Source organism: Squalius cephalus, assembly GCF_949319135.1.
Source record: "Squalius cephalus genome assembly, chromosome: 24".
NCBI lineage: Eukaryota > Metazoa > Chordata > Actinopteri > Cypriniformes > Leuciscidae > Squalius > Squalius cephalus.
Genome location: NC_137145.1, coordinates 26542142 through 26567445, shown reverse-complemented (window position 1 = coordinate 26567445; position 25304 = coordinate 26542142). Strand labels below are relative to the sequence as shown.

The window sequence follows — 25304 nt, the reverse complement described above, 5'->3', positions numbered from 1 at the left end:
AGGCTGCTGATATAGCTGGTTTAATTTCAACTAAGGATTTATTTAACGATGTGGCATTTGATTTTGTCAAAAATTCTAACCGGCTAGCTGTGGCTAATTAATGTTTCACAGAATAAATACGTTACCCCTCACACTTCCATATCAAAGACTGTATGTTGAACAGTGAAATTAGCTTGCTGCTACCACCACAACTTATTAAAAATATAGGTAAACATTCATATTAACTTACCATAAAACAGCTGCCTGCTCCGAGTGGCGTGCTCCTCGAGTCAGAAGTGAAGAATCCAGAAAGTTCCACAAAGAATGAAAAAAGTAACCAGTTGCTGGGTCAAAATAACCCAACCAGCGGTTTATTTGTGAATGACCCCCTTACAACTCATTTGACCCAGCATGAGCAACCCAATAATGTGTTTACAGTACCCCAAACAACCCAACTTTTTGACCCAGCACAATCAACCCAACAATTTGTTTACAGAAACAACCCAGCATTTTTTTGAGTGTATGTAGATGTGCGTTAGGCTTTTGTGAAGTTAAGAAATGTAAGATTAAAATTAGAATTTCACTCGAAATGTAAACAGATAGCAATGGCATTATTGAATGGTCTTCATACTGAACTGTGAACGGCTTTTTCTTCCCTTCTTTAAATAATAACGTCCCCTCTAATGTGATAGGCTAAATGTCAGCTGTACGACAAATATTTGTTACAAAACACATTCTCAAACTATACATCCTTTCAAGCCTGGCATCAGTAATGTATCCTATGTAAACTATAGAGCTGGGTAGGTTACTTACAAATTGTAATCAGTTACTGATTCCAAATTACATGATAAAAAAAATTGTAGTTAGTAACGTAATCCATTACATTACACATTTAATGTAATATAATGACTACTTTTTGATTGCTTTTGACCTAACTCATTTATCATATTGATTTGAATAGGATAATCTTGTACCAAATTGATATAAAAATACAAAGAGAAAGAAAATATATTCCATTCTCTGTTACCAGCAACATGAAGTACATTAAATATTACATTACGTCAGAGTTTTCCCAGACTGGGGCTCGTGAGTTTAATGAAAAGCTATTAAGTAATTAATTAAGTCATGAAAATGTTAAATTGAAATTAATAATTTTAAAATAAAAATAATCATATTAAAACAGATGATCAAAATGAAAGATGAAATGTTTTATTTGTTTACCTGCATGTCATGTGACCATTAACCATCAGAGAACCATAAACTTAAAGGTACAATATGTACGATTTTTGTAATAAAATATCCAAAAATCACTTGCACAGTGTGATATATTTCCTGCCGTTGTGTACTTTTAATTTCAGAGAAATTCCTATTTAAAATAATGACTTGTCCCAGGTCATTGTCGCCTGTCAATGACGTAATATCCGCGTTATTCCTGGTTATAGCTCATATATGGTGACAGACATGGACAACTGCGTTACGTATAGCGGCACGCTCGCGCTGTTGTTGTTTCGTTCAAACATTATGGACCATGGCAAGCAGACTTTGGGACAAAAGGAGAACTAAAACGAGGATCAATATCAGCGTGGCGTTTTCGAGATGCCGAGAGCTCCTCGTCCGCGACTAACTTGGACTTGACAGAGCTCTTGCATGTACTTTATTAGACAGGTGAGCAAATATACATAAAACTAATCAATGTTAAATCTCAACATGATGAAATATTAGAATATGATCAGTATCTTATTCTAATGTTGATCTAGCGCACTGCTAGTCTCATACAGACAAACTAACACATAGAATAACATTATAACGTTTAACACACTGAAATGCAGTTTAGTGTGATAGTGTAGACCAAGTGAAACAGCGCTGCGTTAGCTCACAAGGTTAGCTTAGCTTTCATTCGTCTAATAAACTGACATGTGTGAGTAGTAATTCTGCACTATATAGAACCAATAAGTTAGTTCTGTAGAATGAAATGTCCTCATTCCTTTATATCCGCGGGACTCGCGTGTGGTGCTGATATCTGTCTCTCATTAGCACTCGCGCCCTGCTTCATTCCACAGTCATGTTAAAAACATCAATGTATTCATTCATCCATAAACATAATTAGATACATCAGCATGACAACAAGTTACATAATTCTGCTTATGCGTCATTAACATACGCCTTTGTTATTATAAGAGGTTAGTGACCCCTAGCAGCGAAAAAAAAATACATATTGTAGCTTTAATTTTATTATTATTATATTATTAACAGATTAACTTAACACAGACCAGAACAGAAATCAAAACAAACTGACAATGTGACCATTATGTGTATTTGGACATTGGTTAATGTGTTTAAAAGACAAAAGCTTTCCTAAGACAGTAATTTTTTTAGAAAGGAACATTTTACATATTAGAAGAACACTGAACAAAATTATAACCGTAACACTTTTGTTTTTGCCCCCATTTTTCATGAACTGTACTCAAAGATCTAAGACTTTTTATATGTTCACAAAAGGCCTATTTCTCTCAAATATTGAGAGACTGGCCATGCAAGAACTGGGATGTTTTCAGCTTCCAGGAATTGAGTACAGATCCTTGCAACATGAGGCCGTGCATTTTCATGCTGCAACATGAGGTGATGGTCGTGGACGGATGGCACAACAATGGGCCTCAGGATCTCACAACAATGGGCCTCAAAATGCCATTAATAAAATGCACCTGTGTTCATTGTCCATAACATACGCCTGCCCATAACATAACCCCACCGCCACCACTCGATCCACAATGTTGACATCAGCAAACCGCTCACCCTCAAGACGCCATACACGCTGTCTGCCGTCTGCCATCTGCCCTGTACAGTGAAAACCGGGATTCATCTGTGAAGAGAACACCTCTCCAAAGTGCCAGACGCCATCGAATGTGAGCATTTGCCCACTCAAGTCGGTTACGACGATGAACTGCAGTCAGGTCGAGACGTACCTCCAACCAATCAGCACCAGAAGAAACCTATAGCCATCCCTCCAACCAATCAGCACCAGAAGAAACCTATAGCCATCCCTCCAACCAATCAGCACGAGAAGAAGCCTATAGCCGTCCTTCAACCAATCAGCACCAGAAGAAACCTATAGCCGTCCCTCCAACCAATCAGCACAAGAAGAAACCTATAGCCGTCCCTCCAACCAATCAGCACCAGAAGAAACCTATAGCCATCCCTCCAACCAATCAGCACCAGAAGAAACCTATAGCCATCCCTCCAACCAATCAGCACCAGAAGAAACCTATAGCCGTACCTCCAACCAATCAGCACCAGAAGAAACCTATAGCCGTCCCTCCAACCAATCAGCACCAGAAGAAGCCTATAGCCATCCCTCCAACCAATCAGCACCAGAAGAAACCTATAGCCATCCCTCTAACCAATCAGCACCAGAAGAAACCTATAGCCATCCCTCCAACCAATCAGCACCAGAAGAAACCTATAGCCATCCCTCCAACCAATCAGCACCAGAAGAAACCTATAGCCGTACCTCCAACCAATCAGCACCAGAAGAAACCTATAGCCGTCCCTCCAACCAATCAGCACCAGAAGAAGCCTATAGCCATCCCTCCAACCAATCAGCACCAGAAGAAACCTATAGCCGTCCCTCCAACCAATCAGCACCAGAAGAAACCTATAGCCGTCCCTCCAACCAATCAGCACCAGAAGAAACCTATAGCCGTCCCTCCAACCAATCAGCACCAGAAGAAACCTATAGCCGTACCTCCAACCAATCAGCACCAGAAGAAGCCTATAGCCGTCCCTCCAACCAATCAGAACAAGAATAAACCTATAGCCGTCCCTCCAACCAATCAGCACCAGAAGAAACCTATAGCCGTCCCTCCAACCAATCAGCACCAGAAGAAACCTATAGTCATCCCTCCAACCAATCAGAACAAGAATAAACCTATAGCCATCCCTCCAACCAATCAGCACCAGAAAAAACCTATAGCCATCCCTCCAACCAATCAGCACGAGAAGAAGCCTATAGCCGTCCCTTCAACCAATCAGCACCAGAAGAAACCTATAGCCGTCCCTCCAACCAATCAGCACAAGAATAAACCTATAGCCGTCCCTCCAACCAATCAGCACCAGAAGAAACCTATAGCCGTCCCTCCAACCAATCAGCACCAGAAGAAACCTATAGCCGTACCTCCAACCAATCAGCACCAGAGGAAACCTATAGCCGTCCCTCCAACCAATCAGCTCCAGAAGAAGCCTATAGTCATCCCTCTAACCAATCAGCACCAGAAGAAACCTATAGCCGTCCCTCCAACCAATCAGCACCAGAAGAAACCTATAGCCGTACCTCCAACCAATCAGCACCAGAAGAAGCCTATAGCCATCCCTCCAACCAATCAGAACAAGAAGAAACCTATAGCCGTCCCTCCAACCAATCAGCACCAGAAGAAACCTATAGCCGTCCCTCCAACCAATCAGCACCAGAAGAAACCTATAGCCGTACATCCAACCAATCAGCACCAGAAGAAACCTATAGCCGTACCTCCAACCAATCAGCACCAGAAGAAACCTATAGCCATCCCTCCAACCAATCAGCACCAGAAGAAACCTATAGCCGTACCTCCAACCAATCAGCACCAGAAGAAGCCTATAGCCGTACCTCCAACCAATCAGCACCAGAAGAAACCTATAGCCGTCCCTCCAACCAATCAGAACAAGAATAAACCTATAGCCGTCCCTCCAACCAATCAGAACAAGAATAAACCTATAGCCAGGGCTCCAAACAAAAAAATCAATTAAGGAGCCAATGGCTCCTATAGGGGAAAAAAACAGGCGCCAAATAATTTTTTTAAGAGCCACATAACAATGCACTTACTTTTAGTCACCCTGTTGTGTGCATGTCTCTCCTCTTCTTACAGTTTCAGCATTTTCATCTTGTGAATGTTCTGGGAACTGGAGCTTATTTGGTAACTGAATGTCACTTCCGACTTATGAACTATTTCATAAGTTCATATATTGGCGCTTTCACTCAGTGAAACGTTCACGCAAAGCATCTCATTTCATGACGTTAACAAAACAAATGAAGCGATAGGCTGGGCGATATGGCAAAAATATCATATCACGATTTTTTTCAGGAAAATCACAATTCACGATTTTATCACGATTCTTTTTTATGTTGGTTTTACTATTTTGTGACTGAGCATTACAGCCAAACTAATGTCCATATTTAAAAACAAAGCCTTAGGTAACAAAATATAAAATAAAAAAGAATGGCAGAAAGGGGCGAAGATAAAAAATGTAGTCATTATTTTCTTTGTTATTAAATATTCAGATCAAAGATAAACATTACACATACACAACTTAATATACAAATGAAATAAAGAGTGTTTTGTTTTCAGCTACAGCAGGTGTATTTAACAGTAGCATTGAAGAAAGTAATTAAATTAACAAATATGAAAATAAAACAAAACATAGACTTCACTGTATAAATTATAAATTGATACTTATTAAAGCTACTATTAAAGTTATCAGTCAAGAGCAGTGAGTAATTTTCTCTTTGCATTTTGTTGTTTCATTAACATTAAAGGGATAGTTCTAAAAATTCAAATTGTCATAATTTACTCTCTCAAGTTGTTTTAAACTTGAATATTTTTTTTTCTTCTGTTGAAAATAAAAGTTATTTGGACGAATGTGGGTAACCAAACAGTTGATGTACCCCAGTGACTTCCATAGTATATTTTTCTCCTTTGGAATTCAATGGGGACCAGCTACTGTTTGGTTACCCACATTCTTCAAATTGTTAATATTAGAAAATATTAGAAGGAAATTAATACAGTTTTGGAACAACATTAGAGTGCGTAAATAATGAGATCATTTTTATTTTTGGGTGAACTATCCCTTTAAGAACAAGCGGCAGCGTGTTTACAATTGCTACTGTCTCTTTAAGAGCTGCGCGCGACGCGTCTAATATACACGCATTTGACAAGCAGATTTTCTCTCAATTTTCTCAAGTTTGCTTTCACTTTAGACATAACCGACTTTGTTTATGTAAACCTTGTGTGTATTTAACAGTATTAGCACAATAAGACTCGAAAGATAACTTAGTCCAGTATCCAGGCCTGGTAGACAGGCTTTTAGTGCATGTGAGCTTCACATGTACGCGCTGAGAAACGCACACGTTAGAACAGCGCATCAGCACGCAAATTAAATGTTTAACCGACAAGGCATTACAGCACATGCAAATTATTAACTTTTGTGAACTGCAGTGTCCCGTTCCGCTGCGTTAACATTTTATGTGAATATACGTCGCGTTGTTCAGTATGTTGGGACAGAGGCGCAAGAACAGCAACTAGATTGCACGATTCTACGATATTTCTTCAAAAGCAGATCGTGGAGACATTTTAATCGTCCATGATCAAAAATCGTCATATCGCACACCCCTACAATAGGCTACTGGTTATAAAACATGCACGTAGGATGCAAATTTTACAATCAAAGGGAGTAAATTTGTATTGTCGCCAATGGCGACCTTGGCAGAAATTTCACTCGCAAATAAATATTTTTGGTCGCAAATGCGACCATTTTAGTCGCAGTTTGGAGCCCTGCCTATAGCCGTCCCTCCAACCAATCAGAACAAGAATAAACCTATAGCCGTCCCTCCAACTAATCAGAACAAGAAGAAACCTATAGCCGTCCCTCCAACCAATCAGCTCCAGAAGAAACCTATAGCCGTACCTCCAACCAATCAGCACCAGAAGAAACCTATAGCCGTACCTCCAACCAATCAGCACCAGAAGAAACCTATAGCCATCCCTCCAACCAATCAGCACCAGAAGAAACCTATAGCCGTCCCTCCAACCAATCAGCACCAGAAGAAGCCTATAGCCGTCCCTCCAACCAGTCAGCACCAGAAGAAACCTATAGCCATACCTCCAACCAATCAGCACCAGAATAAACCTATAGCCGTCTCTCCAACCAATCAGAACAAAAAGAAACCTATAGCCGTCCCTCCAACCAATCAGCACCAGAAGAAACCTATAGCCGTCCCTCCAACCAATCAGCACCAGAAGAAACCTATAGCCGTACCTCCAACCAATCAGCACCAGAAGAAACCTATAGCCGTCCCTCCAACCAATCAGCACCAGAAGAAACCTATAGCCGTCCCTCCAACCAATCAGCACCAGAAGAAACCTATAGCCGTCCCTCCAACCAATCAGCACCAGAAGAAACCTATAGCCATCCCTCCAACCAATCAGCACCAGAAGAAACCTATAGCCGTCCCTCCAACCAATCAGCACCAGAAGAAACCTATAGCCGTCCCTCCAACCAATCAGCACCAGAAGAAACCTATAGCCGTCCCTCCAACCAATCAGCACCAGAAGAAACCTATAGCCGTCCCTCCAACCAATCAGCACCAGAAGAAACCTATAGCCGTCCCTCCAACCAATCAGCACCAGAAGAAGCCTATAGCCGTCCCTCCAACCAATCAGCACCAGAAGAAACCTATAGCCGTCCCTCCAACCAATCAGCACCAGAAGAAACCTATAGCCGTCCCTCCAACCAATCAGCACCAGAAGAAACCTATAGCCGTCCCTCCAACCAATCAGCACCAGAAGAAACATATAGCCGTCCCTCCAACCAATCAGAACAAGAATAAACCTATTGCCGTCCCTCCAACCAATCAGCACCAGAAGAAACCTATAGCCGTCCCTCCAACCAATCAGCACCAGAAGAAACCTATAGCCGTCCCTCCAACCAATCAGCACGAGAAGAAGCCTATAGCCGTACCTCCAACCAATCAGCACCAGAAGAAACCTATAGCCATCCCTCCAACCAATCAGCACCAGAAGAAACCTATAGCCGTCCCTCCAACCAATCAGCACCAGAAGAAACCTATAGCCGTACCTCCAACCAATCAGCACCAGAAGAAACCTATAGCCGTCCCTCCAACCAATCAGCACCAGAAGAAACCTATAGCCGTCCCTCCAACCAATCAGCACCAGAAGAAACCTATAGCCGTACCTCCAACCAATCAGCACCAGAAGAAACCTATAGCCGTCCCTCCAACCAATCAGCACCAGAAGAAACCTATAGCCGTCCCTCCAACCAATCAGCACCAGAAGAAACCTATAGCCGTCCCTTGCCTCTGTCCCTCCTGTTTCCCAGCATCCCTTATTTGTTTTGCAGACATTGGCCAATCAAGGCTCTCTGTCAAGGACGGAGAGAGAAGTGATATGATGTCTGTCTGCTGCGTATAAGCAAACCTCACTTCCACAGTCTTTGAAGGTTTACATTTCATAAGTTCATGCAATTTCCTGGGAACCGAATGCATTGACCTGCACATATTCTTTACTGTGTGAGCTGCAGAAACTGTGAGAGAAGGGAATCAGCTCATTATGATGACCTGTGAACGGTCTATTCTTCCACACACTCGCTCTGTTTACAGAGAACCGCGGTTATGTGAGTAACCTAATGTTTACTCACATTTTACAGAGACCTCAGGGAAAATTCAAATAAAGTATGTCATGACCCGTTTTATTTATTTACCACTAAATAAACAGTGTTATCGATAGACATAGCATTATGGTGCCTTGCAATCCTGATTGAAAACACTTTGCCTAAGGGGAACCTTCATACAAAAACATAAAAAGTTTGGTCATCATGAATCCTCTAAGAGGAGTATTTAAAAGTTGTGTGATTTTCATTTTCACAAAACCCTTAATGGCCGACTTCCTGTTGGGTAGAGTGCCATTTTTAAGATGTTCGGCTCAACAGTATATGTACAGTATTTATGTACAATATTTTACAAGTTTTTAGCACATTTGTTTTATGCACATCTTAATTATCCCCAAGTTTTGCCTATGCCTAATGGCTGATGACTAGGACTTTACGACCGAATTTCACGAGTTTTTAAGCAAAATCTAAAGCAGTAGTTCTGCACCCGGGGCCCGGGGCCCACTAGAGGGCCTCAAGATAACTTAAAAGACCAAACAAGCTTGAAATAAGCTAGAACAACTAAAAATCGAAATATTTCTTATTATTTGGTTATTTTTATAATGAATATACATCTTTCTAGTTATGCCGCCAAGCTATGAAATATTTTATCAGTGGAAACTGTAAGTGAGGGGGCCTTCAAATATTGTTGTGGACAATGGGGGCTTGAAGTCTAAAACAATTATTGAAAAGTTTCAATAAGATGCTTTTTTTAAAACAAAAGATGCTTTTCAAGTTGTCACCTTTATTTATACAGTGCTTTACAATACAGATTGTTTCAAAGCACCTTCACGGTGATAAAATCATCAAATATTAGACAAATTCAAATTCAGCAGCTCTACAGAAGACGATAGTGTCATTATTCAGATCAAGTCAATTCAGTGTTGATTCAATACAGTTGTGTTGGGTTACACTCTAATTCGATGGTCCACTTTAGACATTCTACTGACTATAAGTAACTTGTCAACTAACTCTCATTAGATTATTAGTAGACTGTCAGGTTAGGTGTTAGTAGATTAAGTTGACATGTAGTTGCAAAGTTACTTATAGTCAGTATAATGTCTGTTGAGGAGCATCACAATAAAGTGTTCATAGATATTAAGCAGACAGTCTACTAATACTCTAATGAGAGTTAGTTGACAAGTTACTTGTAGTTAGTACAATGTCTAAAGTGGACCATCAAATTAATGTGTTACGCAGAGTCGATGTTGCAAAATTCGTGAATTATGAAACAAATCCGATTCGCTGTAAAGCCAATAGTGTCATCATCAATTTAGCTTGTGTATAAAATTGTCCATAATCATATTTGCATTGGAGATTTCAAACATTAAAATGATAACAGACTGAAGGCCGAGATACAGTACGTGTTGGTCTGATAAGATCAACTTTGATCAGTTTTAAAGGACTGCTAACCACAGCAACAGATGTGGTTGCTATGAAGGCGTTCCAGTTGATCTCGGCATTGTGCCGCCCTCTGCTGAGAACAGATGAAACTTCACAAAACAAGTTTGATTTCTTCAAAACTCACCGCATTCTCTAAAAATATACTACAGGCACAAGAGAACTGCATGCGAAAGACCTCGAGCGCATGTCCAGAATCCCAAATCAACGGCGGCCACCATTTGCAGGGTCCCTACAATCATGATATGCTGTGCCTGAAACATATTTGAATAGAATGCAGTGAGTTTTGAAGAAATGATTTCCCTCCAAGAGCGCAGAGCCTCAAGCCTTGCTTTAAAATGCAATTCTGAAGCTTAAAATGCGACTCAGGGTTTAAATGTCAGTCAGTTGCGAAATTCTCAGATGGTTGTTCTTGAAGCTGTGTGGCATTTCTCTCTGTTGCTGGAATCAAACAGTCCTCTGTGTTGGCATTTGCAACATAAGGTGTATGATTTTAGCATTTGTTATGTTTATTAAGATGATCACAGTTGTATATAATCACAGACTGACGGGCAAACAGGTGTAACTCTGAACACTCAGAACTAAAGTAAACAACGGAGGCAATTCACAGCTGGGTTCAGCTCAATGAACCACATAACACATCTGCTCGTACAGCACTGTGGCAGATTAATACACACACACACTTCATGCTTCATGCTATATTTTACAGGTTTTAATTGTATGTGCAACAGTTGGGGCTTGCATTTTCCATCAGTTACAGTATGTATTTCATCGCTTGCATTTTATATTACAGTGGCATGCACTGAAAATACTGGGTAATATAAGGTAACTACATGGGTTAGGGTTAGGGACAGGGTTAGTTATTACACAATTATTGCAACTACTATAATAAGTACATGGGGAATTTGCCTGTAAAATAAAGTGCTTCATCATTATTAATTGTTAAGCAAAGCATTGCTTAGTTGTTATCATATTATACTGTAGTATTAACTCAATGGATGTGTACATATTAGAAGTTGGTCTATTCTGATGAATACATAAGTACAATGTAGAAACATGTTTGTTCACAATCAAATTATTGATTTAAATGTAAATGCATAGTAGTTGAAGACACCTAAATTGGGACTATACAAATCATGCGATTTGATTTTGACTTTATTTTACAGTACATGCCCTTACAGTGTACTTAAGAAAGTACTGGGTTATGGGTTAAGGTTAGGTTCAGCGTTAGTACCTAGTTATTACACAATTATTGTAATTAGTATAATAAGTACATGGTATGTACATGGGGAACAGGACTGTAATACATCTGGAATTTTACAAACTGTACAATGTGATGTTTGTTCAATGCAAACTATAGGAAATGAAAAAATTGAGCAAGGCTCATGGCTGCTCCTGGACTAAATATTTGCTATTGAGTGTTTTCATTCTGAGAGAGAGGGGGAAGTTAAAGATAGGACAAAAAAAAAATAGCAAAGGAAGTAGGCAGAAGTTTCTTAAAATGAGGAAGTCTACAAATAGTTCCATTTACTTACTGAAGTAAAAAGGTTTGTGTTAGTTCAATAACAGCAACACAAAGTTGAAAAAGCAATGCACACATCAGTGTACGCTCACGGTTTCTCACAGAAGTAAGTGCTCCCGAATCGACAGCTTCTTTTGAACTATCCACTGAGTTTTTGGTCATACCACATCCTGTTCAGTTAGAGCAATTTGAACATGCTATGTAGTCCTTGTCCAAAGTGAGGGGAGTTCAACACACTTTGTAAGGTAAGAATATGTTTTACGTATACGTCCGATTTTGTGCTCAAGTATGATGTTAAATTGAACAAATTCATAAGGCGAAGTGAATTAAGTGGTCTAAATTATTGATGTGAGACAAAAAAAACCTCCAATGAAATACTTTTCATTACAGTTTCACATGATTTCTCTTTGAATATTTCATATGCAATGTTATATTATACAATTGTAAACGATCATCATAAATATTATAATTTTCTAATATCTTCATTTATTTCTGATACAGTGAAAATAAAAGGGAAAAGAAACGTTTTAAATGATCTGTGTAATATATGCGACAGCACTTTGTTGTGGCAATAACTGATCTGTCATTATTACTTTGAAGTAAATTTAAAAGCAAAGCTGTTCAGAAATATCAGATGTTTCTCTAATCGTGGACTCAATTCTCTTAAAGAAGGCAATTATTTGTCTTTAATGATTTATTAAGTTACAAACTTATTTCATGCATATGTTAAAAGTTCAGCAATAATTTATTAATGATTACTTCCAAAAATCTGGAACATTTGCATGTTGGCAAAAACCAAAAAAATCACACACTAAGGTGGGAGACTACAATGTAAATGTTGCTATTTAAAATATATTTCTAACCTGGAAATAATTCGAAATTTATAGGGTTTTGAAACTTGTACAACAAAGATGTTAATGACAAACCTAAAATAACAAATACTAAGAAATGCTGATTTTTTTAACACTTCACTTATAATGTTATCAAATTGCTATTATATATTATAATTTATGATGAAAGAATTGTATCATTTAAAACGGATTTAAAAAATGTCAGAAATCCTTTCATATTATAGTCCACAGCTCTTCTATAGAACAAGAAGCAAGACATTTATAAAATGTTAATATAGTACACAAAACTATTATAATATAATTTTGCCATTATAATACACCTTAGTATAACATTTTATGATATCTCACCAAAACGCCTTAGACCTGTAGAACTAAAATCCCCAAATTACATCATTTAAACACACATCTGACCAGTGGCTATTAATGCTGTATTACGGCTTTGTTGCTTTTATGGATTTCTGCTTTTCTCAGAAAGCTGAAACTAATTTTCCATTACAAACATCACATTTTGCTGTTTGGTTGCAATAACCTGACCATGTCTTCTTCTTTATGGAATCTTTTGTGGTTGAATTTGATGCTCTACTCGACTCGCTTCTCTTTCATGCATTAACACGAGACCCTGAGGTTTTGCATTAGCGCTTGTGTTTGAGGTTGCTTTTTAGTTAGTAAAAGGGCTAGAGGATGTATTTTCTGTTTGCTTCATTTTGTACTTCAGGCACATTCATTTTGCATTATAATGGGAAAATTAAAAGAAAAACAAACGAAGCATGATGAATATAAATGTAGCACAATGTAAAGCTGATACAGCGTACTGTATTTCAGTCATTCATTTGATCAGACTGTAATCTGGCTCGCTTTGACCATATAACAGAAGTCTAAATCAAGATATATCATACAAGGAGATTGAACTGGGGTTATATTGCTGAGATAAATTGTTAGTTATGAGTTAGCATGATTACATTTTATTTATAATGATTATAATGAAGCTACACTATTTTCTAAGTGTTTTTGAACAATTTGGCAATTTCTCTCTTGAAGCATGAGATCTGAGATTTCCATGTAAAGTGTTTAATTGTGTGACCTTGACTTGTATAGTTGCAGTAGTAGTCATCTTTGAGCACACATGCTGGGAATGGGCTTAAGTTATAGTAGAGTCTAAATGTTATTGCAAAAGACTTGACCGCTTCCTCTTTCTGCGTGAACTAGTTTCTCAGAGGCGCATGTCGTTCATCTTTTAACTTCTTACACAAGTTAGAGTTTCAAATTTGCATACATTTACACACACACACACACACATACTTTGTGTCATTTACTTTGTAAGAAAATTTTTGCTACAAATTAAATAAAATACACTGCCAGTCAAAGGTTTGGAAAGACTCTCAAAACCTTTTTGATCTTAAATACTTTAAATTCATTTTGTATATATATATACGGCTACGTATAAATTTAAAAATATCTTTTTTTAATGATTTGAACATGGTGGTGAAGGTGAAACAACCATTGATAAGAAACTCCTGTTTGACAGACTGTAATGATCCGTTTAATTGTATCGATCACTAAATGATTCTCACTCTTCCATTTTTGTGTTATTTCATAGTTTGCTATTGTAGAAAATGTGGGAAACATTAATAACAGATTAAGTCATTTGAGCTTTTTTCTTCTCTTTAACTCTAATTGTCGTGACAAGTTTTGTATTTTGAACTCAAGCTTAAGCGTTTTCAAAAAAAATTGACTTGAAATAATCCATTGTCTTGGCTATTTGTGACTTGAAACAAAGGTTTAGTTTACTCATTTAGTTGAGTTTTCTCAAGTTTTTCCTCCTGGAAATGTTTTGCCAATTCAGATTATGCCAATTCATTTACTTGTAGTGGAAATACATAAATAAACAAGGAAATAAACAAAATGCATATTGATTTGATATCTCTATATTTAAAATACATTAAGTGATCATATCACAAAAATGATAAGAAATAGATTCAAATGAAACACTAAAGATGACAGAATTAAAGAACACACAAAATTAGTAAACAGTGTGAAAGAGTGTGAGACAACAGAATGCATCAAAGGGACAAGTGTGTAATAAAGTAAATCGCTAAAAGAATGATTACCGCATTGGTCCAATATTTTATTTCTTTAAAAATGTATTACGCTAATGGCTAATTGCAGTTGTTAGGCACAACATTCAGTTTGTAATGTCTTATGCCTACAGTACAACAGCCTAAAAAATTCAATATTAATATTCTTTACAACATCATTTTATGAAGTGAAATGATTAAATGGCATCTTGTATAAGGTTGGCATTATCGTCACAGGGTTAAATCTCTAGATTGTATTCAAATGTGTACAGTACACGTGTGGATGTGTGTGATTGAAGCCTCACTGATTTTTCACTAAAAATATGGGTAACATTTTATTTTATTGTCCTTGTTACATATGTTACATGTACTAACCATAGTAATAACAGTAAATTATGCATAATTACATGCAACTGACCCTCAACCAAATCATAATCCTTCCCTAACCCTATAGTGAGTACATGTAGTTGCTTAATATTACTCAGTACTTAAATATATAATTATATATATGTGAGCCTGGATCACAAAACCAGTCACGAGTCGCACGGGTATATCTGTGGCAATAGCCAACAATACATAGTATGGGTCAAAATTATCGATTTTTCTTTTGTGCCAAAAATCATTAGGATTTTAAGTAAAGATCATGTTCCATGAAGATATTTTGTGAATTTCCTACCGTAAATATATAAAACATTTATTTTTGTGAGTGAATGCAGCACTATCACGAACATAAATGAACAACTTTAAAGGAGATTTTCTCAATGTTTTGATTTTTTTTTTGCACCCTCAGATTCCAGATTTTCAAATAGTTGTATCTCAACCAAATAATGTCCTATCATAACAAACCACACATCAATGGAAAGCTTATTTATTCAACTTTCGTATGTATAAATCTCAATTTAAAAAAATTTACCCATGTGACTGGTTTTGTGGTCCAGGGTCACATGTATATATTACATGTGTATATATATAACGTGTATATAACATATAGCCTATATATATAACATATATATACATTTGTAAGGTAAGAATATATATATATATATATATATATATACACACACACACACACCTGTATAATGTAAATGAACATTGGTCCAGTATTTTAGTTTTGATTCTTTTAATTGCAGTTGTTAGGCATAACATTTAGTCTGTAATGTCTTATTGTCCACATACACTCTGGGTTGTTTTAACCCAACTTTGGGTCAAATATGGACAAACCCGAAACGTTGGGTCAAAATTTTAAATTACATTTTTAACCCAACGTTTGGGTTTGTCCATATTTGACCCAAAATTGGGTTAAAACAACCCATCATTTTCAGCCAACAAAAGTGTAGCCAATTTTTGACAATGAGTGTAGCCAACAAATTTTTATATTAAGGCCATACGTTTTCTTTACAACAGTATTTTATTAAGCGAATTCATTAAATGGCATCCATAAGGTTGGCATTATCGTCACAGGGTTAAATCTCTAGATTGAAGCCTATTTAAATGTGTACAGTACACGTGTGGATGTGTGTGATTGAAGCCTCAATGATTTTTCACAAAAAATATGATAGAAATGATCTCCACATTGTCCTTTCGCAGGTCATTAGCGATCCTCTAGGCTTTTTGCAGTCATGGTGGACAAGGTGCAGATGCTGCCGTACTTCTTCGGCAACATCACGCGCGAGGAGGCGGAGGAGTACCTGCGTCAGGGCGGCGCGGGCGACGGGCTGTACCTGCTCCGCCAGAGCCGCAGCTTCCTCGGCGGGTACGCGCTCTCCGTGTCCTACGGCCGCCAGCTCTACCACTACACCATCGAGAGGGAGATCAACGACATGTACGCCATCGCAGGGGGCAAGTCACACAGAACCCCGATCGATGTGATCGACTACCACTCGCAGGAGTCTGACGGGCTCGTGTGCCTGCTGAAGAGGCCCTTTAACCGGCCACGGGGCACTGAGCCTAAAGTGGGTCCCTTTGAAGACCTCAAAGAGCAGCTCATCCGCCAGTATGTCAAACAAACTTGGAATTTACAGGTTGGTGTTAGTTTAAAGTATAACCGCATAACGATAACTATATTATCGTCCACACCAGCGGACGATATCTTGTTTAGATCGTTGTCTAAGCAGCTCTCTAGTTTTGTTGTCTGTCACTTTAAATGCTCGAGCTCTTTACAGTAGGATGGATTCTGATTGGCTGTCAATGTTTTTATTGTTCATCAGCTGGGGGAAAAACATTCTGAAAGGGATTCCAGCGACAATATGGTTTCACCGTGCCGTTATCGTTATAGTTGTTGTGCGAACTACGATTTTTAGAACTCTATCCGTTTTCATTAAAGGGGTGGTATAATGACACTTTTTACAATATGTAAAATAAATCTCTGATGTCCCCAGAGTGTGTATGTGAAGTTTTAGCTCAAAATACCCCACAGATATTTTTTACAGGATGTTTAAATTGTCCCTTGTTTAGGGTGAGCAAAAACACGTCGTTTCGTGTGTGTCCCTTTAAATGCAAATGAGCTGCTGCTCCTGGCACAGGGGGCGGGGCTTCAAGAGCTCCTGTATATGTGTGTGTGTTAGCAGCTCGGATTACAGAGCATTTGCAGCAATTGTGAAAACATTTAGTCGCCTCTGCGCTGCATTAAGGGGGTCATCGGATGCCCATTTTCCACAAGTTGATATGATTCTTTAGGGTCTTCGTGTAAAGTTTGTAACATACTTTGGTTAAAATTCCTCAATGGTTGTGTAAAACAACACCCTTTTACCTCCTCAAAAATGACCTGTTTCGGTGCATGTCTCTTTAAATGATAATGAGCAACTGCTCACCCCACCCCACACAAGACACATAAAGTGCTGCCGGTGTGGTGAATAATCCGGTCACTTTGGTGTGATGAGTCCGGGCTTAGGACCCAACCAATCCGATTGGTTCAAAGCACGTTTTATGGGTAATCGCTTTAGTGCCTGGTAACAAATCATACAAAATCATTTTATTATAGAAGACGTTTGTACTACATTATAACGAGTCATTAATGTATTTAATGTATTTTAAATTATACGTTTCATATACTAGTATTTAACCGAAGCTATAGATTGTGAAATTAAACATTTCTCGTTGTTAGTGTGTTTTTTTAGTTAGTTTAGATAATAATTTCACAATCTATAGCTTCGGTTAAATACTAGTATATGAAACGTATAATTTAAAATACATTAAATACATTAATGACTCGTTATAACGTAGTACAAACGTACAACCAATCGGATTGGTTGGGTCCTAAGCCCGGACTCATCACACCAAAGTGACCGGATTATTCACCACACCGGCAGAAAGTATACAAATGGCTGAGGGAAATATGCTAATACGGGACAGTCCGTCAGTGGTCGTGGGCAGAACATGAGCAATATGACATCATATTGCTCAGAAAATCCAAACGGCTTGATTATTGAGAGTGTTTAGGCTTTTTGAGGATAAAAAAAAAAAGGAGTGAATGGATTTTTTTCATTGTATGGTGGTTGTGTCCACACACTGCAAAGACACATTTGAATGCAAACACAAGATAAAAGTGAATTTAGCATCCAATGACCCCTTTTAAAAAGCAAGCGTAAATGAACATTATGTGACATAAAAGAAGCAGTTAGTGAGTTGTGTTGTGTTTTGTGTGTTGTGTGTCAGGGTTCGGCTCTGGAGCAGGCCATCATCAGCCAGAGACCTCAGCTGGAGAAGCTCATCTCCACAACAGCGCATGAGAAGATGCCCTGGTTCCACGGCAAGATCGACCGCGAGGACTCGGAGCTGCGCCTGCGCAGGAGCTCACACGTCAACGGAAAATTCCTGTAAGTCCTATTCACATGACCTATCCAAGATCAAGAAAAATGAGAAATGGTCTTGGATTTCATCACATCTTCTAAGAATCACCCAGAATACATATTCGCTATAGGCTATAATCTAGATCTACTCTACAGTAAAAACTTTAGTGTCAGCAGGATTTTAAAAATAATTAAAAGTTTAATTTAATTTTGCTAAGGAGACCGAAGTAAAGGTGGTATGTTGCTATTTTGCGTGCATTACATGAATCTAAATAATGTAGCGTTTCCATTAAATTAAAGTCAATTATGACTGTTTTCATGTGCTTTAATGTAATTATTTCTTTAGTATCATGATTAAGATTTTATAAAACATTTTGAGTTAGTCGCAAACCTTACAATTGAAATCCCAAAGCTATTGCAAAGAAATAACTTAGAAATCGATTAAACTGATGACTGTATGTGTAGCTGTCTGAACTAAGCCTGGGTTTGGACTGTAGCACCACTGCTCTGAAGTGAAAGAAGCGAGGCAGAGAAGAGGCAGTGTGTGGTTTCCGCTGTGACACTGTTCGAGAGGACTTCCTGAAGTGACCGAAGAACACGCTGTGTGTGTGTGTGTGTGTGCGTGTGTGTGTGGAGGCGGAAAACAAGAGCAGGGCTGGGTGGGGGTAGAGAGGCAGTGTACAGACTCCACCTGCTTTAAATAGATCACTGGCTACCATCTTAAAACATGCGTGTGTGTGTGTGTGTGTGTGTGTGTGTGTGTGTGTGTGTGCGCAATGCAGTCTACAGAAACATGGAAAAAAGAATTTATTTACAAAACAAATACGGTTTTATCATCGTGAGGACTTTGTCATTAGCTTTCAACTTTCTATTTTTTTCTAAAGCTAAAAAAAAAAGTAATCGAAATGTGTTATTGTTTATTTCTTTATTTCGACTTTGATTAAACATTTATTAGTTTAACTACATCCACTGCATGCTGAATCTGAATAGCGAATCTGTGTTTTAAAAAAAACATCTACAGCTCCATCTAGTGTTGATCTGTGGATAACCAGAGGTCCTACTGCAAGAGCTGTCTTCTGCTTAACATATACTGTATCATTTTCTCTCCTCCTGACAGAATTAGACAGAGAGAAAACGATGGCAGAAACATGTCCTATGCTCTGTGTCTCCTGCATAATAACCAAGTCATGCACTATCGCATTGATAAGGACAGGGCTGGCAAACTCTCCATTCCTGATGGGAAGAAGTTCGACACACTTTGGCAGGTAAATAAAACCTGTCTAGAGACACGTCAGACCTGCTTATGACTTCAGAGCGGGTGAAGTCTGTACAGTATGCGTAGAAAATAATGATCTCGGATAATTTGCAAAAAGTCATTTATTTATATTCAGGCTTGTCTATTGCATATGCTATCATCATCTGTCATAAAACCATCTTGGGTTACACTTTATTTCGATGGTCCACTTTAGACATTGTACTAACTACACTGAACTAAATTATAAACGCAACACTTTTGTTTTGCCCCTATTTTTCATGAGCTGTACTCAAAGATCTAAGACTTTTTTATGTACACAAAAGGCCTATTTCTCTCAAATATTGTTCACAAATCTGTCTAAATCTGTGTTAGTGAGCACTTCTCCTTTGCGGTTTGCTGATGTGATCGAGTGGCCCATGGTGGCAGTGGGGTTATGGTATGGGCAGGCGTATGTTATGGACAATGATCACAGGTGCATTTCATTGATGGCATTTTGAATGCACAGAGATCCTGAGGCCCATTGTTGTGCCATTCATCCACGACCATCACCTCATGTTGCTGCATGATAATGCACGGCCTCATGTTGCAAGGATCTGTACTCAATTCCTGGAAGCTGAAAACATCCCAGTTCTTGCATGGCCAGCATACTCAACCCCCCCCCCCCCCCCCCCCCCCCTCTGCAAATGAGAAGTGCTCACTAATACAGATTTAGACAGATTTGTGAACAATATTTGAGAGAAATAGGCCTTTTGTGTACATAGAAAAAGTCTTCAGCTCAGGAAAAATGGGGGCAAAAACAAAAGTGTTGCGTTTATAATTTTGTTCAGTGTATAAGTAACTTAGTACAACTACTTGTCAACTAACTCATTAGAGTATTAGTAGAGTGTCAGGTTAGGTGATATTAGATTAAGTTGACATGTAGTTGCAGAGTGTCTGTTGAGGAGCATCACAATAAAGTGTTCATAGATATTAAGCAGACAGTCTACTAATACTCTAATGAGTTGACATGTAGTTGAAAAATTACAAGTAAACATAAGTAACTTTAACGTTTTCTAACATGTCAACTCTCATTAGAGTATTAGTAGACTAGTAGGTTAGGCGCGTTAGTAGAATAAGTTGACATGTAGTTGCAAAGTTACTTATAGTCAGTAGAATGTCTAAAGTGGACCATCAGAATAAAGTGTAACCTAGTCTTGTAGAGGTAGACAATTGTCTTGAATATGGTGACCAACAGGGCAAATGACGTGTTATATTTAGATTTCCTGGTTGGGGGTGAATGGTTGCGTGGCTGTGCATGATACACTGCATCAAAGCTTTAGCAAAGGTTAAGCTACAGACAGGCCAGTAACTAGCCTTGACAAACATCTATCACTTTGTGATTAGAAGAGCGCTGCATGGTTCGAATGAGGTGGGTGTGCATTAAAAATGTATTTTAATATATAGAAATTGCTTGATATTGGTGATGCGTCACAACACTGCGTTACTGTGTAGCGTTTCAAGTGTGTGCTGATCGAGAGCATGTGAAGAAGCAAAAAATGAAAGGAAAGTACACTTGGCGTTAGATAGATGATAGTTTATCCATCATTTGTCAAAAACAATGTACTGAAACGATATGCTGAAACAATGAGACTGTTGATGATGCCCAGAATTTGACATCGATGTGCAATGTATTATAGCTGGTAGAACACTATTCGTACAAGCCTGACGGCCTGCTCCGAGTGCTAACCGAGTCCTGCCCGAGACCAGCACATCATTCAGCGGTGAGTACTTACACAACTACAACAAACACACGGTGAGAATGTGTTATGATACCAGTTTACGTGAACATGCTTTGACATTAAAATGCACTGGCATTTTGACAGTATGAACCACTCTGAGGGCTATTGTACTGTTTTAAATATCCACAAACAATTGTTCATTGTTTCACACACAAATAATTAAGGAAATGAAACTTTTTTTCTGCTCATTCATTTAAAATAATGTTATTGCTAGTGTGATAAAGCATAGAGAAGTGGTTCTCAAATGGTCAAGTCAAGTCACCTTTATTTATATAGTGCTTTTTACAATACAGATAGTTTCAAAGCAGCTTTACAGAGATAACAGGAAAATAATGCAACACAGTTTGTTTCTAGAAGAAAAATAGCATTATAGTCCAGCTTGAATAAGTTCAGTGATGGTTCATTTTTGTTGTAAAAAAGTTATTAATTTAGTTCATTTGGGTCGTGTCCCAAAAATGGTGCCACGGACAATAGGGAAAGACAATGCAAAATGCAATAATGCACAATGCAATATATTTGAATGCTTTTGTGTTGCATTTTCTCACAAAAGTTGTGCATTTGAGAGAAAACTTTGCATTTGTTTGCAAAAGTTTCGCTTTCATCAAGAAAGATTGCATTTGTTCACAAAAAGTTTTGCGTTCATCCGAGAAAGACCGTGTTTGCTCGCACGTTCGCTTGAAAAACCTTTACATTCCTCTGAGAAATATTGCGTTTGTTTGCAAATGTTTTGTGTTCCCTAAGAAAAATATTTTAAAAGCAACTACAACGTTTCTTTGTGGAACGTAAAACTTTTGCGAGGGAACGCAAAAGCATAGAAATTTTTTCCCCCATCGTGTGTCCTTATAGTGGCTCCATATAATCTGACTTGAGATAGCAACATATCTCAAAGATCCTCAAAAACCTAAGCAAGGTACAATAAATATGCAGATTATGAGTGATTTAGGGATAAACATGATATGTTCTGACAACAGTTTGTTTTATTTTTTCTAAATTATTGGCTGCCAAGAGCATGAAACCACTGACGTTCAAGAGGCATTTAGAAGCCATGGTAAATGGTCATTTTTCTTATTCATTCAGCTTATGGCATGTTCATTAATTTGGGTTTTGACATGTATTTATGTAATGCATTTCAAAATTTCATAAGGACATTTTTATCTACTTCAATACAATAAACAATTCTGACCCTGCGTTGGGACACCACTTGTAAAAGTGTCAAATCTAGGTCCTGAAGCAAAGCCTGCTGAGAACCACTGACCTAGACTGTACCAGTCCATTTAACACAATGGCCACTGGAAATGTGAATGTACATTTGAATTGGTGAATTTGCAGAGTGAATTATTTATTGAAGAAACTAATTTTGTGTGCGTTTAGCTTTGTTGTTGTAATGTATAACACAATACTAATGGCTCATAGATGTTAAGCATTAAATATAAGCATCAAATAGTGTAGGATAAAATAACCTTATGCTCTTTAAAATTGTGGTTTCTAGCAAGGTGCCACAGGTGGAATTCTCTCCAGAATCAAATCATACTCCTTCCCCAAACCTGGCCAAAAAAAGGTGCACTAACACCCCCCTCTCGTCCTCCTTATCCCCCACTGGCAGTGGTAGGACACCCGTCTGCTTGCGTGTGGTTTTTGCTTCTAACTTTGCCTGTGGGACGCCTTACACCCTCTCTGATCTCTTCCTCCATTCACTGCCCTGTACATCACATCCAATCACCAGCAATAACTCACATTCACTGTTTTCATCCGTTTAAATATGGATACGTTTATGATAGTTTACTCTCCGTTCAGTTAAAAGAATAGTTGCCTTTTACACAGTTTTTGTTCAGTCCATTTTACACATCATTTCTCCTTGATTGCCTGTCCACCTTATTTTTAACACAAGACGATGGACGTGTCCATTTCTAGCTTGAATGTGCAAGGCTTCCGGTGTCATTTGCTCCCAGATATTTTGTAGAAATCCAGAATTATGCTGCTTAATGTTGTAAACTTTTATTTGTTATCATGATATTTTAATTCATTATCAAAATCACAAACACACTGGTTTGGAGCGCAAATAGATTTACCGTTTCCTGCACTTTGTTATTCCTCTGGTTATTTCCCTATTGCAGCTAATGAATCGGAAGAGTTGTACATTCGTGTTTCCTTGATGCAAAATAAGGTGGATAAATCAGGGCACATTATATTCCCTTTTACTTTTCTGTAGTTAAAAGTGTTTATAATACTTTAATATTAATAATAGTTTATATTATATACAGCATTTACTCTGGTTTGCTGGTCTTGGCTGATTTTAGTGGGGTTTAGTAGACCAGCTAGACTGGTTTAAGATGTTTTACCATTCTTCTTCAACAATAAAACAAAAATAGAAAATGTATTTACATTCTAAGCTGCATTGACAAGGTTGGTTACAGTATTTACACTATTTATTACATAATATAATTTTGAGGAATTATCTGAGGAAAAAATGTGAGCCTGGATTACACAGCGTTTTTGTCGTTTTAAAATGATGTTATACTATCATTCGAAAATTTGGGGTCAGTATTTTATTTATTCAAAATTATTATAATTACTTTTATTCAACAAGGATGCATTCAATTGATTAAAAGTGACAATTAATACCTTTACATTGTTATTGACCTTTGCATTTTTCATATTAACTACTTTAATCCGAATAGCAACCTCTTACAGCTGCCAGCCCAGACAGCAACATAGTGTCGGCCCAGATCCGGTACACGTGGATTCCACACGGCCCAGATGTGGGCCGGATCTGGGCCGACATTATGTTGCAGTCTGGGAAGCAACATAGCAAGTTGGCACATCAATATATAAAGTGTGGTCACAGACGTTGCCTTCAGTCACATCTTCACAACGGCTTGTCCAGAGCAGCTCATCCAATGAGAAATTAGATTCTGAACTATACATTTGATAATGTACATCATAGCACATCTGGCTCAAATACTGGTCTAAAAAGGGAGGTTGCATAATTGATCTCCTTTTGAGACACCTCTGGCTATTGTCCACTGAAATGAGTCAATGGACAATAGTGTATCAGCAGTGTTATTTGGCTCGCAAGTTGCTCAGTGTTTGGAACGAAGGCAAAGATTTTTTTGGAAGAGATGGCAATCATTTGTGTTGATATTGTCTAGATGCTTTTCTAGCTTCTAACAGTTGAATTCCCCTAATCATACATCCATATTTTCATTCTCCTTTTCTATCACTCCTTTTTAATGATATAAATCACATAATTATCAATCCTATCTGCAAGAGATCTCTTTTCTTGTGTTGTTTCTTTTTTTTATTTATACACTATGTGTTGGCTTTTTGACCTTTTGGAAGAAGGTTCTCCTCTTCTTCATGGACACTGACCACATCATGTATAATGCTGAAGAACTGCCATTCACTTACTGTACCATTGAAACATCTCAGTAAATGTAATTATGCATTTAATTCTGATTTAAGGTGCCATGAAGAACACAGGAAAGTTTGGTTTGAACCTGTCTTTCTTTCCCATTGATGCATGCAGGCGTTTCAGATAACATGCCTGTGTCCTATCCGCTTTTTCTGTGTGGATTTGTGTATTTCCGTAATTGTAATTGTGTTGTGTGCTTGTAGGGTCACCTTGAAAATCCCTATAACATTAGATCAAGGGGTGAACTTCCGAATCCTAATATCTTCGGCACAGGTTAGTTTACTTATTCAACACTTACACTTCCAGTCAAAGGTTGCACACCTGACTCTTTAAAAAAAAAGTTGATCTAAAGGCTTTTGGATTGACAAATATAAATTGTGCCTATATATGGATTTCTTAATGGACGTAAGTAAAGTAGACGGTGAAGGAAAAGATATGTCTGGCTCACTATTTTAAATGCAGCTGAACTGTAGTTATACTTCCATTTGTTTGATTTTCATAGTTCTAATAATCAAGAATGAGCAGGTGTGTTGAAACTTTGGACTGGTAGTGTAAACCCGAGCCTGATGTAGTTCTTGTAATCCTAAACTCTGTGCTCTGTGCGTTTATAGAGGCTATGCCAATGGACACACAGGTGTATGAAAGTCCCTATGCAGATCCTGAAGAGCTGCGATCGACTACGGTGAACCGGAGCGACCTGACTCTGGAAGATGGAGAGCTGGGATCGGGAAACTTTGGCACTGTCCTAAGAGGAGTCTACCAGATGAAAAA

At 38.1% G+C, this 25304-nt stretch overlaps 1 protein-coding gene across 4 annotated transcripts in view; it reads left to right on the top strand.

The window, feature by feature from the left end:
* Positions 1-25304, top strand: part of syk (spleen tyrosine kinase) — a 36269-nt gene that overhangs the window by 2767 nt on the left and 8198 nt on the right. The window contains exons 1-9 of one of the 4 annotated variants that reach the window (XM_079862187.1): positions 11398-11619; positions 15888-16321; positions 17955-18115; positions 19206-19353; positions 21020-21103; positions 22128-22169; positions 22611-22679; positions 24737-24806; positions 25145-25304. In XM_079862187.1, the coding sequence (XP_079718313.1) occupies positions 15920-16321; positions 17955-18115; positions 19206-19353; positions 21020-21103; positions 22128-22169; positions 22611-22679; positions 24737-24806; positions 25145-25304 (1136 nt within the window). In that variant the 5' untranslated portion in view covers positions 11398-11619; positions 15888-15919. Of the gene's footprint in view, positions 1-11381; positions 11620-15887; positions 16322-17954; positions 18116-19205; positions 19354-21019; positions 21104-22127; positions 22170-22610; positions 22680-24736; positions 24807-25144 lie in introns of those variants that run through there. The other 3 variants (XM_079862188.1, XM_079862189.1, XM_079862190.1) reach the window with 3 other exon arrangements.